The 17615-nt window shown below is 40.6% G+C and overlaps 1 protein-coding gene across 1 annotated transcript in view; it reads left to right on the top strand.

The window, feature by feature from the left end:
* The window catches only part of LOC104538759 (teneurin-4-like), a 51655-nt gene that overhangs the window by 26940 nt on the left and 7100 nt on the right, over positions 1–17615 (top strand). Inside the window, exons 5-6 of the mRNA XM_010182082.1 lie at positions 877–1071; positions 5798–5998. Of these exons, the coding sequence (XP_010180384.1) occupies positions 877–1071; positions 5798–5998 (396 nt within the window). The remainder of the gene's footprint in view (positions 1–876; positions 1072–5797; positions 5999–17615) is intronic.

Below are 17615 nucleotides of genomic sequence, written 5' to 3'. Positions count from 1 at the left end.
TCTTTCCCTGCTCTGTAACCTTCAGTTCATCCCATCCCACTCTGTCTGACATTTTCCAAATTTAGCGGAGAAAATGCTTAATCCTGGGAGCCATCATGCCACAGCCTGAGCTCATCATCTTCCTCTTCTCCCCTTCATCACAGGGAAGAAATCCTGTGGCTGTAGACATCTAAAAGATCTTTTACAAACTGATACAAAGATCAGAGGATAGATCTGGAGAACTTTTGTTACTGGGGATTTGGAAAGATTAGAGGCTAGTTTTGTGTTGTGTCTGATGACGAATGGGGTCTAGCAGAGGTGATAACCAAAAAAGGGGGCTGGAGATTCAGTTAATGGTATGACATGAGGTAAATCAGGGTAATCATCTCAACGTGACATTCTGGACTCTGAGCAAAGCAACTGGACCCTGTAAAGCTGAGAGTTACAACAGGAAAACAGGGGAGTGATTTGTGTACAGCAAAGGTCCACAGCTGAGGCTGTGTTGAGGCAAGTCTGAAGTCTGGCAGCGGGTCAGGGACAGTGAAAGCCATCTAAGGTGGTGGTGTTGCTGCAAGAAGACACCAGTACATTGAGAAATGGGAATACCAGAAAGGTCTAAGTTTAGTTAGTGAAAAAAAGTATCAGAGGCACAAAGCAAGGAGATATTCTAACTCAACAGCACTGTTTGTTTGTTTTAAACATTCAGAGGAGAATACAGTTAACAGCTGAGTGTCGTCCATGTAAAAGAATTGATGTTGGCAAAGAAAAGAACAACATGCCCCACTGAAGACTGTGTATGAAGAATACAAACCCCGTGATGGACTCTTACACTCTTTTTTTTGAAGGGAGAGCCATGTACACTTGTGTTTTAATGTGGTTTCTGTCCTCTTTCCCCAGCATCCTGCCCAGTGCTGTGCAGTGGAAATGGGCAGTACATGAAGGGGAGGTGCTTGTGCCACAGCGGCTGGAAAGGAGCCGAGTGTGACGTCCCGACGAACCAGTGCATTGATGTCTCCTGCAATAACCACGGCACGTGCATCATGGGGACCTGTATCTGCAACCCAGGATACAAAGGCGAGAGCTGCGAGGAAGGTATTTGCAAGATCCATTCAATTAGCCTTTTGCTTTGATTGTCGCTATATAATTACATGGATGGAGGCAATTCAGAATAGGACTGGCACTTAAACAGAACAGTAATAGGCACCTTAGAGACACAATAGATGGATGCAACATAAAAATGATATGTTGTAATAACTTGTCATTAGCTATCATATTTGTTCAATAATTGGATGAAAAGCCATCAAATGCTTCAGACAGACAAATCTAGTTGAAAGACCAGAACATCTAATCATACGTTCAAATGTTCTTATTAAAGCATCATTTCCATTTACACATCTAAACGTATAATTACTTTTACAGTGCTTTCTTCTCTGCTACGCTAAGCCAAGAGATTTCAGTTGCTTACATACACAAAATGGTGGCGTGCAAGAGAAAGTTCCTGATTCTTGTCAGCTTTAAAAGCTTAGAAATGCTTAGGACTTGAAGTAAATTCTGCTTCAAAATCAGATGCTATTTTAGTGGCTCTTACAGAGTTTTTTTGTCACATTAGCCTCCAAACATTTTTCATTTACATTTAGATTTGTGGCTTAGAAATACGGTGCCTTTTAGCACTTATCTTTAATCTTTTTGTGTAGGAAGTCACCTGCCACCATAAACCTTTAACTTCCCAAGTCTGTGACTGCTTCTTGTTGCTAATTGAAAAAGTGGACAGTTTTGTAAGTGTACAAATCATTCAGACAGTTATTTAAAAAAACATGCAAAAGTGCCTGATTTGAAGAATAATTGCCATGGTTTAACCACGGCCAGCAACTGAGCACCACACAGCCGCTTGATCACTCCCCCTCAGCTTGATGGGGGGAAGAGAACTGGAAGGGTAAAAGTGAGAAAACTCATGGATGGAGATAATAATCGTAATAATAATTGTAATAATAATAATAATAATTTAAATTAAAAGGAAAATAAAGAGGGAGAAATAAAACCCAAGAACGACAACTCGTGCAAATGAAAACATTTGCTTACCACCAACCAATTGAGCAGCCACCTCCCCGCCAACCTTCACCCCAACTTTATATATTTAGCATGACATCATATGGTACAAAATAACCCTTTGGTCAGTTGAGGTCAGTTGTCCCAGCTGTGCTTCCTCTCAGCTTTGCGTGCACCCCCAGCCTCCTTGCTGGTGGGGTGGGGTGAGGAGCAGAAGAGGCCTTGACTCTTTGTGAGCACTGTTCAGCAATAACAAAAACATCTCTGTGTTATCAATGGTGTTTCAGGCACAAATCCAAAACATAGCCTCATACTGGCTACTATGAAGAAAATTAACTCTGTCCCAGCCAAAACCAACAGGGTAAAGTTCAGCACTTCTGAAAACTTTTCTCAAAATTCTATGCAGATGACCTGATAAATAATTATGTTTAAATTATGCTTCTACAAATACCTGTGTAAGGCCTCTGCAGCACCTGATAGATTTAAGATGTCCATTTGATGCATGTATAAGAATCACAATGGCTTGAATTAATTTAGAGTTGTCTTGATGTACTCAGGATAAAGATTTACCTGAAATGGCTTTATTTTACAGACAACACAAATGGGCTGAATTGGATTCAGACGTTCAAATGGCATCTAATGCAGCAATTCTTTTGATGCGTTAAATGTATTGGAGTGGGACATTTCTGATGTAAGATGGCTTCAGTGTCAGTAAATGTTAGAGATGAAGACAGTATCAGTATTATAACAATAAGCCATCTCTTGAGAAAGCTTCATTTTGGCTTAAGAAAGCACAATTCAGTGAAGCCGTGGGGCATGCAAAACCCAAAGATGGTGACTACTGAAGTATCTTTAAACCGTCTCCGTGGACCTCGTGTTTACTAGATCATATCTTTGCTAGATAAACAGAAATGAAAAGATCCTGATTTTGCCTCCAGCCAGATGTGCTTAATGTGTGTAAATCAGAGTAAGATTTGCCCTTTTTCTCACAGAAACTTTTTTTCCCTGGTCACGTTTAAAGCAGAAAAGCCAGACTCAGTTATTTTGCATTAGCACTGTTGCAGGGGACAGTGTCAGTCCCACCAGGTAAAAACTTGAAAAGGAACAGAGAACAAAGAGAGCATGAGTTTCCTTATGAGCTGTTCAGTCTTTTTCCAAGTATGCATTTGTTTTTCATAGTCGAGGCATAATTTGCATTGTGTTGTGGGGGGGGAAGTAACTCAGAAATATGCCATGTGGGAAATCTTCAGGACAGATATAGATATATATATTTATAGTAAAAAAATTGATTTATACTATTTTTTAAATTGCTTTTATTTTTTAATTTCTCTTCAGAGGAGGACCATCTGGTATTGATTATTTTTTATTATTTCTCAGTCTTCATAGCTTCACTGCTTAGTCCGTGTTTATAATGGGTTTTCATTCCAGGGTTTCTTCTGTCTTTTCTTTTTCCCCCATAGAAGTTCAGTAATGTTTATAAGACATCAGCCAACAATCTTACATGAGGTTTTTTTTTCTCCTTCCTTAGTTTATTGGCCCATATTTTATAAGGCATGGGCTAAGCAAGCGAGACATTAAAGGGAGGGGAGCAAATTTAAGCAGTGAAAAATGAGAAGTTACTCTTTGGGTATCGAATAAGCCTAATAACTTGTGTGACCAATGAAGCATGAAGCATACTGGGGAAAAGTGTAGAAGAGGCACAAGCTTTGCTTGCTGCATGATTTATCTCCCTGGCAAAGGTTCTGCACAAGGCTGAACTATAAATGGGGCATTTTCCAACCAAGAATTAGACCATTTGGGACACTTTTTTCCCAAGCAGCAACACAGATATATGCAGAATATATATGTATTTTTTTCCTAAGTATATTAGATGTCAGCTCTACCCTGCTGCCCTGCTCCCCATCTCTGCTTCTCCCTGAGCTGAGCAGCTAAATTTGTCAAGCAGAACTCCCTAAAAATATACCATTGTACTCCAAATCCACTAAGCAATTGATTAAGAAGAAAGCAGGAGCCCGTAATCCTGTCCCAGGGCCCTTCCGGTGGTGCAGAAAGCCTAAAGAGATACAGCTAGTGAGGCTGAGATTAAAGTAGCCATTGTGTGTGACATTTTCTGAAAGGGCTCATTTCAACATGAAAAATGGCCTTGGGATTATGATAAATGGGGGGTTCTGACATGCACATTCCCCTCCTATAATCGCCTGTGTTAAAGCTGAGATAGCAGATTGTCTGCCTCCCGTGATGGAGCCCCCTGTAAAACTCACCTTTTTCCCAATTGACCTTCAGAGGGGATGATTAATTGCCTGGAGGTAGCCTCTTGTCAGTGAGCCTGTGATCTTTGTTCCCTGCCTTCAAACCATCTGCTGAGAACGAACCAGGCTGCCGCTCCGGTTCTCAGTCCTTTTCGGACTTATTACTGCTGAGGAAGAACAGGGCCAGGGCTCTGAGGGTCTCATGCTAAAATTGGCACCCTAGCTTCCAGCTCACTCACAGCCAGGGAGATTTATAGACTCATCCTTTCCAGCCTCTTACAATTTTTGAGGATTATTCCAGCTACGAGCAGGGCTCCGGGAATCAAACAAAACAGCAAATGCTCTCGCATGCCTTGGGATCGTAATTGCTGAGCCATTATTTGTCAGACCAAGAAGGTTTTGAGAATCCAGGGAATTATCAGAGCAGCTGTTGTGTTTCCTTTTAAGGTTTCTGGATCTTAAACAGGTCATTGGGATTCTTATTAGCTTTTAGAGAGAGGGGAAAAATGAACCGCAAACCTGCCTGTTCTGCTCTGCTGTATCAGAGCCAGGAGCTGGAGAGCTCTGCCCTTGCTGCGTAGCCAGACTGACACATGTCACCGGTCCCCAGGGCACCACCACACGGCAAATTTCTCTAGGCTGTCCTATATGCTTTGATATATAAATATAGATGATCAACTCCTCTAGTCTTTTTTTTTGGAAGGGTTTCTGGTGTGTTTCATATTTCTCAACTGCAGAGTGAAATTGCCCTGTGGGTAAAGGAGCTGACAGTTGCCCACAAAATGCATAACTCAGGAACCAGGCAGCAATACCTTCAGTCTTTTGGTGCACATTGCTATACCATGCACCTAGGAATCTTGTTAGCAAAGTCTCTCTTTGGGAGGGGAAAAAAAAAATCACTATTTAAAAGAGTATTAATTGATGAAAAATAAACCCAGAACACCACCAGCATCCAAAAATACATGATTTGTTTTAATCCTTACTCCAGAAAACTGTCTAAGGATATATTTAATGTGAAATTTATGTAAGTGTCCATGAAACCTGTATAGATTTCAGCACATTCTTCAATTTAAGCATGTATCTTGCTGAATAAGGGCATCAACTTCTGCTGAATCTTTATGCAAAATTCTCTCTCAGAAAACTAGAGCTCAGCTTTGAATTCATTAGTAATAGTAATTTAGGTTATTCTAATAGAATAAATGGAGGCACAATATATATGCAAGAGAATCTTATTCTATTCTTAATTGATATTACACTGTTCCTGCTAGAAAGATCATTTATTAGTGTGGGCTTGGGTAGAAGAATGGATTCAATCATTACAGTTTTCTCTGGTTTTTGTGTGTTTTAGGCCTCACTGCCTTTTTGGGTCACTATCTTCTTGCATGAAGCATCTGTTTTATGCACAACGAGGCTTTCATATCTGGTTGGAGTGAGATACTATATAAATAAGTTTTCAATACCTATTTTTTTCTGAAATCCCCATTTGCTTTCCCTGTCTGCTTCCTTTTCCTTCTCCCATGTAGTGGACTGCATGGATCCAACCTGCTCGGGACGAGGCGTGTGCGTGCGAGGAGAATGCCACTGCTCAGTTGGCTGGGGAGGAACAAACTGTGAGACCCCAAGAGCCACTTGTCTGGACCAATGCTCCGGTCATGGGACCTTCCTCCCTGACACTGGACTCTGCAGCTGCGATCCCAACTGGACCGGACATGATTGCTCAATCGGTAACGGCAGCGGTGACTTACTGTTGTTTTTTATTTTGTTTAAACTTTGCAATGGTCAGGTATCCCTGCAGGGTTGGGCTAGATGATCTTTAAGGTCCCTTCCAACCCCAACCATTTTATTCTATGAAAATATTCAGATATAGATGTGCAAAAAGAGTGCTACAAATGTGTTCCAGTAAAGCACATGTAGGGCATGACTGGAAGCAGAATGCCATAGCTCAACTACATAAATAATTCTGCTTCCATTGCTGAGCATAGAGTAATATAATAAATAACCCCATTAAAGCCACCTAGGCTTGCTATTGTTCATTATATTGCTATGAATGTAATTGATGGTCTACATATAACTGCTTGTTCTGGTGTTAGTTCTTGATGAATCCAAATAGCCACCAAAGGGCCTGTTTTGATTTTTAGGAGGTGGCTAAATATTCTTTAGGTGGCTGTAAACAAGAAGGAAGAGATGGCAATCCTTCAGGTCTCATTTCCCTTCTGAATTTAAAGGCTGTGCTTTTCTAGGCTTAGCTAAAGGAGGATGAGCATCACATGAGGTTCACATTAAAAGGCTGTAAGTCCTCTCCTCTATCAAATAAAAAACAAGTTAACAGATTAGAAGCATTTAATAGTACAAGCACCCACCAAGAAGACAAATTTTTATGGGCAGTTTGGTATAAAGGTCTGGGGCTGTGTCCTTCCCTCATTCCTCAGCGGAATGGGCATCTTGCTCCAAATCTGCACCAGGTATCTGAAATGAAGGCTAAAGAAAGAGCCTTTTCTTTTCTTCCAAATGCAGTTAGCTTTTAGATGCCACACTGAGAAATGCTATAGTGCATTAAATAGTCAGAACCTGTGGAACATTGGTCTTTTGGCTTTGTGCTGTGTTTTGCGCTCACAAACAAGAGACCGCAGCAGTAACAGCTTCTTTACCTTGCACAGCTGGGGTGGAACTAGGTTGAATATCAAGGGCAGCTCAGTATAGTCACTGAAATGAAATGAATTTTCAGCAGAGCGACCAAAAAAAGACCTGTTAGGAGAGTGGATATAGTACAAAAATTACGTAAATGGCATTTTCACTGAGGAATTACTATCATATAAAGAAAATAAGGTCAACAAGCTTGCAAATATTTTAAGAGAGTAACTTCCAAGGACGAGGCAAACTGGATAAATTAATACAAGGAATATAAAAGGAAAACCTTTTAGACAATCATCATTTAGGTTAGATGTTAGGAAGTTTGTCACAGTGTAAAATTGGTTTGGCTGAAGAATAAGCAAAACAGGAGGTCTGCTTGCCTGGGGCTCAAGCAAAGTTGACCAGAACTTTTGCAGATGTAGTGAGGGAAAGTTAACCAGCATTGATAAGAGGAAAAATTTGGTGCCAGGCTTTTCCTTTCCCCATATTAACTTCTTAAATTCCATAGTCTATGAGTTTATTTATTTGTAAGACCTTATTTTATAAGGGGAAAGACAGTAGTGTGTTTGTAGTGATTTTGTAGCCTGGTTCATAATTGAGTCATTATTTTGAGTTTATACGGAGGTTTGGGGATTGCAGGGATGGATTTAGAGAAATGTTCGTTTCCACACACAAATTCACTTTCTCTTTGTTAACCTGCAGGATCATGTAGAGATGATTTATAAGCTTTCCTTATACTGCTTTTATAAATCCATCTAGAGCAAACTTTCTTTGGCAGTGTGAGGTTATTTGAGACAAACTTGAGTATCATTCCAAGACCTTTTTCCTCACCGAGCTGCTTCTAACATTCAGGTTATTGTGCCTCACAGCTAAAATCACAGCTAAGGTGATTTGTAAACTTCCACATCTAACCCGGACCTTTCCACTGAATTGATGACTTGATTTGAAAGACAGATTTACTCACAGGCTGCGTGGTACTCTTCTTGCATGATTAAAATAAAGCCAGCAAGCATGTCAGTACCCGTTACAACACACTGCCCGGCCCAGTGGGGTGGAGGTTCTCTATAAGGCACTGAAGGGACCAGATTTTTATTGTCCTATAAACCAGGACCAAACAGAACAGAAGAATTATTAAGTGAAGGAATTAAGTGCTTGCATAAATCAACCTGAGCTCAGCAGAGTAGTTAGGACTGTGCTCATCCCAGTGAAATCTATAGGACTGCCCCTATGTGGATTAGTGCCAAGGACAGCCCTTTTCGTAAACCACTTTGAGAAGCAGACCCTGGGAACAGCAGCAGCATCTGGAAATACAGAATAAAAAGTCGGAGGGCAGAGTGGGTTTTCCAGGTCTCAACACCTCAAAGTCAAGACTAATACCTATGTGAAATGCTGTATGCTGTATCCATTCCAAAGGTATCAGTCAGTAGGGAAGCAGCTATGAAAGGCTATGGTTTGTCATATGTAGAAAGGAAAACTAGACTATCTTTGAATCTTAGACTCCAGCTAAGTAGCTAGATTTAGCAGGAACCTTAGAGGAACACAGACTGCTGGATAAAACCCTTAGTTTTCCACAAGGTAATAATATTACAGAAATTTCTGTTTCCTGTTTATATTATCTTTTTTCATTCCACTTAGCCTGTGTCTCCGTAGGCAACCTGTGCAATTCGATTCCTTGTGAATTCTACTATTTACTGCATTGTAGGAAGAAGTAATGATATGAGAAGTTTTTTGTTTCATACGTGTGTCCACTGCAAGTGTATCTTGAGATAGGGCTGCTGCCATAATACCTCCGAATTTTCACTCTGGAAAAAGGTTTCTTAGATTTGCTTCACCTTTTCATGCAAGGGGCAGTTTCTTAGGATCCCCTTTACCCCAGTATGCACTTCTTTTTGGTAGGTTCCCAAGTCTTTTAGAGAAGTCTTTTAGAGAAAGGTGTAGGGATAAGTCCAGAGATAACCTGTACTGAGCAGCAAAAGGGGCATTTTGATTTCTCCTTTGGAGAATCAAGTCCCTTCCCTTTTCCATCTTAGTACAGTTGCATAAGCAAATGCAGAAATAACCCAGCTCAGCTAAAAAGTTCAAGGCAATGCTTAGTACAAGAAAGATAATTAAGGAACCACTCATCCTAACCCCTTTTCTCCAGGGTCTGCCATCACAAATCCTCTGTATCCCAGGCTTTTGGCGTGCTATCTCCCTTCACCTCTTAATGAGCCTTAGCAAAGGACTTCATTCTCCAAGCATGGCAACTAATGAAGCCATTAAAGGGCAGCTCTCTGAACCTCTTATTGTCTGAGTATAGCAGGAAGGAGGAAAAAGCCTGCACTGCAATGTGTAGCAGAACTTGATAGAGTCTCATTTTGACCTATTTAAGCTGGACCAAGTATTTTTGGCTAATTGAGAGGCGACAAAACACGTACCATAAGACATATTTGCTGAGGGCAGTGAAATGAATAGGTGAGTCAGGTTATCTGCATTTGGGGAATGCACCATTTCCCAAAGGGATCTTGCTGATGCATCAGTACAATCCCAGGCCCATCAAAACAGTCTTATGCTTGGATCCAAGATCAGTCTTAAAGGAATTAAGTTGTCTGCTGTTGTCCTTCACTCTCCTCAGATTTAAATCACTGATTTTCACACTGCTTTCTGTTTGGAAACTGACATCTTGACATGCATGATTTCCACTAGAATAATCGGAAATTTAATTATACAAAGCAGCAATAGAAATTATGTTCTCTGTGTAATAAGTGTACTGACATTTTCTGGGCAGTTGACAGTGGTTGTACATTGACCTGCATGTAGATAAGGATCCCTTCTCAAGTACTCTTTTGTAATGGCTCACTTTATGCATGGCTGACATCCAGTGCAGTACTTCAGACCCTTAAAAGTACACTGGAGAAGAGCAGTAATAGGAATAGTACTTTGTATATGGTGGTCCTAAATTGGCAGTGGAGATATAAAATCATGGGCTGTACATTTAATGATAAGAGTTGGGAACTGTGGAAGATGCTGCAAGTAGCCATCTCATGGAAAAGAATGAACTCACTGGGATGATCCAGAGGGATGCCAAGGTTGAGGACAGGGATTTCCTCCATATTTCCTACACTGCAGCTCTCATCCTGGCCACACTTGCTCTGGCTAGAAGTGTTGTAAATGGCTCTGTCCTGGTTTTGGATTCACACCCAGTTCCATGCCATCCCCTGCTGCTTTTAGGTTTCCCTTGACATTACCAATTTAGTAGGATAATTGTGCTAGAGCAGAGAAACCTCTGCAGAAGGCTGTTCAGATTTTTTTTAAGTGGAAATCCTTGAAAGAGAGCTTAATTGATTCGTCATCGATTAAGCTGCCATCTTGCTTGGGTGCTTCTTATTTGGAGCAGTCTGGGTTTTAGCTTTTGAGAGATTCACAGCTCTGCCAAATAAGTGTAGAAGATGCAGCAGGTATCATGATCACAGATTCCCCAGGAGAGAAGTAACTCCAGAACTGTGGCATTTAACGTAAAAAAATAGGAATTCTCCTCTTAGCCTGTGTGATTGGTTAAAAACAGCTTAGGAGGGGCTTCAGACTGGCTTGTAGTGATCACAGTGTTTGCTGATATGCCTGGATAACCTGGCCACCAAGCACAGTGGGGAAATAGTGTGGGCATCCGTAGGACCAGTAAAAGACCACGTATTTACCCACCAGCTGTAAAACAGTCCTTCATGGCTTTACTGCTCTTGGTAGTCTAAGAAGCTGGGTTTAAAATAAAGCTAACATGATGTGGGTACCCATGTTTCTGGTTTCAGGGAAGCCATATTTCTATAGCATTGAAGTCAATGTTTACTTTGCAGGATTATGGGTCAATTCGAGTCCATTGACAACCGATGATAAGATTTAAGATTCTCTATCAGCTGATGGTAATGACTGAATATTTTAGTACAAATTTAATCGTATAAATTGACAATGGAAAATTTCAGATAGCACCCAACAGAGTTCCCCACCACAAAGTTGTACAGTGTACTGAAATAGGCGTATTTTCCATATTCCAATTAGTAGATAAGGAGATCAAGAAGAATGGACTTGGAAAGAGGAAAGCTAGAGCAAATGCACATTTACCTTCCAATGTCTTTTTTCATCAGGAATTGTGCAGGAGATTATTGCACGCAGACACACACACACACTCACACAGAAACACAGAAACACAGTTCTCATATGTCTTACCAACATCATGTCCTGTTGGTCAAACAGCACCAGGGTTAACACAACGCGTGTGATAAAAATTAATTTCCTTGGGCTTATTGGTGTCAACCCCACAAAACAAAATCTCCTGTTAAATTCATGTCATGCCCAAGGCCACCAAGATAAAAATCCATCCTTGGAAAATGTTCGTATAATTCCTCCTTTAAACTATCATTTTCTTCATTAAAGGGTAAAAATGTCTCTGTAAAAGGTGGAAATTACATCAGCTGCCACATGATACAGGCTTGTACCTTATTACAGACTAGGGTGCCCTTTAATGCCTAGGAAATTGCTGATTTGTCTTCACGTGGGGAAGAACAAGAGAACTAAACCTCCAGACACAGCACGTAAATTTATAAACATCCATATATTTTAGATCTTAATGACTTAAGTAAAAGATAATGGGCACAGCCATCTAAGCAAATGACATTTTGAATGATCTTCCTTCAGCTCATAACTTCTTCGTCTCACTGCCCTTGCAGTGTAGTGAGAAACCTTAGCCTGGAGCAATTGAAGTTATGGGAGCACAGGGTCTTCAGAAGGTACCATCAAAATCTGTTTTGGTGCAGTACTAAAATTGCAAACCCACTCCTGAAGGCCTTAACTTGGTCCTTTAACAGTCATTGCAGGCCAGGAAATGTTTTGTACCAGCAGGGATTTCATCCTCAGCCTTGCAGAACCAATACATGCTGATCTGTGAACTTGTGATCTTCCCCGTTTTATTTGTGTGGAGAGAAGTGAGTTTTCTCTCTGAGGGAATGAAGTGTGTGCAGCCCAGTGCTGGAACACAAGGCTATCAGAGGCCCTGCCTGGCAGATAGCTGCTTTGCGAATTGTGGAGGAATAAGTGAATCCAGAGAATCAACAGTGTTAACAGGAGCTATCATTGCACAAAACATAATTTTTTTGATGTAGTTGGCATTGTGAGTACAGATCTTAGCCTGCCCATTCCCAAGGTGAACTTATCCTTTAAAGTCGTCTAAGCTTCCTATTCGAGATGCAATAAAAGACTAAAGCCAGCCAAAACATTTGAAATAAAAGTATTCAAGAAGGTTTTCATTTAAATACCTTTTACTCCTTTTCCCTTCAGTTATTGAAAATGTGCATAAGGAGACCCTGGTGTGGTGGAATAAAAGGTAGTAGTTGAGATGGGCTGTAGTTATTTTTGTAGGGAGTCCAGTTCTTCAAAAGTCCAAATGTCTTTGTGGTCAGAAGATGAAAAGCACATTCTAAAGGGAGGGAGAAAACTCCCAATAACATAGAAAATAAAACTTATGTTTCCAATATGGATTCCTATTTACAGTCTGATAGTTGAGAAGCTGTGTTAGCACATTTCCCTGGCCAACCAGGGATACATCCAACTTGTGCCAGCTCTGGGATGTGTTCAGGATCTTGCTTTTAGCCACTTCTCTGTTTGCAGCAGTCCATGCAGTCTTGTTCAGACACAGTGACCAAGGGAGAGATTCAAAACTTGCATTCTGTCTGGCATTTGAAACTTGGCCAAAACCAGTGGAAATGGTGATATCATCAGTCTGGCGCTGACCATTCGATCACAAAACGTTTGGTCTGATTAGGTCATGTCCCAGGCTGAGAACAGAATATGTCTGGTGGTGTAACAAGCAATCCCTGGTCTTCACTGACCTTAGACGTGCTGTGATGAGTAAAGCCTCTTTCTCTCATATCATCTGTTCCCACATCCGTGCCAATTGATGGACCCCCTCAAAGGGCACTGGGTAGACTGTTCCATTCCCTATTTGTTTTCTGCAACAATTAGGGCTAATTCCCAGAATGCTAATTTTAATTCAGCATTCTTCCCTATCTCCAAATGTGACCTCAGCTGTCACACCATGAGCTCAAACGTTCTTTTTGTTTGGATCAATTATGCTTTGTGTTGTGGACTTCTCTGACTGAAAACAGCAGTGATATACTGGACTCTGTGGGGTTCATTTCAGCTTGGCTAATTTGAAGAATAGACATTTCACTGCACCACAACAAGCTGTTAACTTTCATGGTTAAACCAGGCTACTGTTAAAACAGTGTGTTTAGAGGATGAATAAGAAATAAGCATGTTTGCTTATATCACTAAAAACTTATGAGTCTCGGATGACCAAATTTTGGCTTATTCTCTGATTTTGCTTTTGAAAGGAGAAGCCTTAGAGTCCTTACAGTCTTTGGACTTTCATCATGCCAACATGGGGGCTGGTCATAATTTAGCCCCTTCTCTGCTATAGAATATCTGTCATGATGTTGCTGCTTTTTTAAGCCATATTAAGTCACTTCTTTGACACAGTAAGTGTAATCCAGCTGTCACTGAGAACAAAACTACTGTCCTGCAAGAGTGATGTTAACTGGTTCTTCTCCATCTTTTGGAGATTAAACCAGTTGATTAAGACAGCTGAGAATATGAAATGTTATAGTCACTGTATAGGATAGGTCATGCTTGTAAAACCATAGGGATCAGTGTATATTTCTTCAGGCTTAGACTTGCCCTGTGGCAAATGTGCAGCCTTTCAGCTGGAGATTCATGATGTCCAATAAGTTTGACCAAGCAGTTTGTAACCAACCCACAGAAGATCGTGTAGACATCCTCTTAGTTCTGTGAGTGAATCTCTGCTTGTGAATATTCCCTCTGTTAATGACAATATTGCTGGAATATCACCAGGTGGATATCTGTGTGTAGTTAGGCTGTGTCTTTGATCTACCCTTGATTAGGCTGGATCAAGGCTCTCCCCTTATTCCTCACTCATTTGGCTCAGCAAGGAAGGTTGCAGGTTCCATGTCATGGCCTCTCCACTTGCATTCAGTCAATTAATGCTGTTGTTGATGGGTAACCCCTCTGGCTGTGACCTTACAGTACAACCCAGCCAGAGCTCATCATGGTCAGAGTTTCTGCAAAGGTTTAGTGGATGTTTTCAGCTTCATCAAATCACGTTTCAATCCCATTTAGAATGGCTGAGTTGAAATAATAGGGGAAATAATCTAGGAGTCAGTAAAACTGAATAACATAAAATATTAGCAAGCACAAATACCAGACTGGTAATTGTCATTCAGTGGATTGGTGGCTAATGAAGGCCAGCAGTCTGTGATTTAACAACCTGTCTGAAGTGGATGCACTGGATTCAGCATAGCCTCTCTACCCCCTTCCAAGTTGCAAGGTGTTCATACTCAAAAAACACACATCCCAGTTTGCACGAATGAGCACCTTTCTAATGATCTTGACAGATAAAAGTTTGACAGGGCTTTGGAGAGAGCTTTGGTGCCTTTCTGTGAATGGTGCCTTTCTGGATCCTTCCCGACCAGTGCTGAGGCGTATGGGCAGCACAGCAGACACAAAGCTTTGGGAGCAGCTGCTGCTGTGTCCCATTTGTGTGGACAGACAGGCATCTGATTTCTGGATATATCAGCCCAGCACATTCCATACATGTTCTGTGTCTCCTTGTGAAAAGGATTAATAACAATGAAATTTTGAAGTTCTTTGGTGAAATGTTGTCTGAAGAGAAAGGAAACCATGTTGGGAGTGACTGTATAGAGCTCTGAATAAGGGAATCCAAGCAAATTCAGCCTGTGATTACTTCAGCACACACATTTGTAAATGCTCTATTGAATTTATTTTAGACAAAACCAAACTGTGCAGAATTGGGAAAGAAATTAGTTCTTTTTAATGACTGTAAGCATGAGCAAAAGGCTTTTCTACTGTCAAATTATCTTCTCCTTATGGACACGGAGAGGAAATTAAAATCAGTCTAGAGGAGAATCCTTGTTAGGAACTTCATTTAATACATTAGAAATTGTTTCTTCTCTGGGAAGCTTTAACTCACATCCCAGAAAGCAGAGAGATCCAATTAAGCATCAAAGAGAAAAAAATAATCCCACACTTTGGGATATTTATTTTTGTTCAGCAAATCTCAACACCAGGACTCAAGTCCATCAATGCCTGGCATTTTATGTCCTGCTATTCAACAGCAAGAGACAGTTTAAAATAAAGTTCAGAATAATAAATAAAGGAAAGATCGACACGAGTACAAAAGTAAATCACAGCTATAGAGGAGATGCTTTAGACACCATGTGATGGTCAGTCCCTAGCATTTAAGGCAAGGATAAAAATAAATATTGTAGAAACTGGAGGCTGACAAAAGGCAGCAGACCAGTTTAGTGGAATTTCATCTCACAGAGTTGTGGCTTTTCAGGCAGGAGCTGCAAAACCTTCATGCAAATAAGAAGCAAGCTGAAATTGCACTTAAAAGTGAGGTATTTTTCTGCAGACATCCCAACGGTGGCGCTGCACCTTGTGCAGCTGCATAGATTGGGTAAGAGCTTTGCTCCATTAGCACGGGCTTTGCTAATGACTGCTCCTGCTCTTACTACTTCAAGCAAGAACTCCCAGCAGTCCTGATGTGCTGGGTGCTGTGTGTTCACAGAGCCAGAGGCTCAGTCTCAGAGGACAGATGTAGGATATTGAAGGATATTACTGTATCCAACTCATCTGTTGCTCATTTTAGAGATGGAAGGTGGGTCCCAGGGCAGTTATGGGACAGGTCTCCTGGATCTGCTACTCTGGACTCTTTATCTCCAAGTCAGGCAACTCAGAGCCATCCAGATTCCTGATTTGAATCTCCAGAGAGAAATGAGACCCAGAAGAGGGGTTTGCAGAAGCCTTTCAGTTAAACAGAAAGCTGCTTATGCAAGCAAAGAACAAAATATCAGGAGGAAAATGGGGGAAAGAGCTGAAGTGGGGTTTTGTGTCTAGCTGAGGGCCAGAGATGGGTGCTTTCTTTTATTAGGGATTTCTACCAACCTTTCTCCTTGTGATAGACAGTTAAGGCCAAATCAACTCCTTAGAGTAAAAACTCCCCCCTCTTCTGTCATGCACGTTTTCTATCTCCTTTGTGCATACCCAGTCTTTTCTACAAGTGCAGGATCGTCCCTTCTGCACACCTATGGGTTGAAGCTCAGGTGTCCTGAGTCACATATAGAAACCATCGCTGAAGGTCAGTGTTCTTACCGATGAGGGACGATAGCAAAGCCAATGGACTCATTTTCTGTCTTTGGAGAGCATCCTTTAATCTTTATTTCCTCATGCATGAAAAGAAAAATAACTGTTACCTTTCAGATATATTCAGTTTGCTGAGCTATGTAACATGCGTTGAGATCCTGGAGTGTTGAGGACAGTGTCCTAGTAACAGAAGATTAATTACACTCATAAAAGCAAACAGATTTTATATTTATTGACACAAATAGTAATTATTATTTCTACACTAGTAATATTTACTTAATTAGTGCATGTTTAAAAAGTAGGTAAACGAATTATTCATATAGAGGCATTAAATTATGCAGACTTTACTTTTAGGACATGATCTCTGAAGGAAAAACACCTGACCTTCAATTAGTGACACCGACACAGGTTGCACAACCATTCATCAGTACTGAAACAGGATGGTTTGCAGGGGATTTCATGCTACAGATTTGTTACTGTCAAGGATAAAAAATTCAGGCATCTCCTTTCAGTTTTTGTCTTGCTCCTTAGTTTGAACTTCCATTATAACTTTTTTAAAAAGGATGGGTTTAAAAGCTAATGAGCTTTATGTCTTCAGTCCCAGCAGAGGAGTTCATACGTCGCTACAGAGTTATCAAATCATATAAGTGAGAGTTTCATAACACTGCAAAATACGTTTCATTATGAAGAATGAAACTGCTATCTAAATCCTGCTGATCATGAACCTTCTGTTCTTTTCCATCCTTATCTTTATATTAGATGCTTTTCCCAAATATTCCTCATAACTTGCATTCTGAAGCAGATGCAGGTTGTGAAAACAAGGCTCGACTCTTCCCCAAACACAGCCTTTTAGCTCTGTAGTGCCACTCTCCTGTACCTTTTTTCTGGAAAAATCTGTCTGAGGCTGGAAATTGCCTCAGCTGAGCCAACATGAAACTGGAAAATCCCAGTTAAGACAGATTTTTAATTATTAAATTTTCTATTAATATGTTGAAGGTCAGTGGAACTGCCCCAGTTTTCAGGAAGCTCTGAGTAATTTCACCTGATCTTATATTTTAGCACTAAATCCATATTTATTAAAGGATTTAGAAGGCAGGCCAGAAGCAGCTAAATCTCTGATTTTGCATCACATGAATGCTAAAGAAAATTTTTCATCGGCATTGCTCTTCTCTAAGCTGGAAAGCTTTAAACTGTTGTCAAGCCAATTTTAGGATTTTGGGGGGATAGGGGTAAACACGTAAAAATGGATTTGCCATAAATGAAGCACAAATTGACATCATTATCCACTTCCCAACCCAATTCTTTAATGTAATGTGAAAATATTAGGGAATTCTGGATTATGCCACTTTCTGTGTTGGAAGCTGCTGTGTCTGTTATATTAATTTAAAAGGGCCATTACACTGGCGGCTAGTGTTTGATAGGTTTCTTTTCCCACTTTTCTTCTGAAATATCAAAGGCAACACAGCAGACCTTTTATTCTTAAGGGGACAGATTTGAGTCAGT

The sequence above is a fragment of the Mesitornis unicolor genome, unplaced genomic scaffold (assembly GCF_000695765.1).
Source record: "Mesitornis unicolor isolate BGI_N332 unplaced genomic scaffold, ASM69576v1 scaffold25020, whole genome shotgun sequence".
Lineage (NCBI taxonomy): Eukaryota > Metazoa > Chordata > Aves > Mesitornithiformes > Mesitornithidae > Mesitornis > Mesitornis unicolor.
This window is presented reverse-complemented; position numbering and strand designations above follow the sequence as displayed.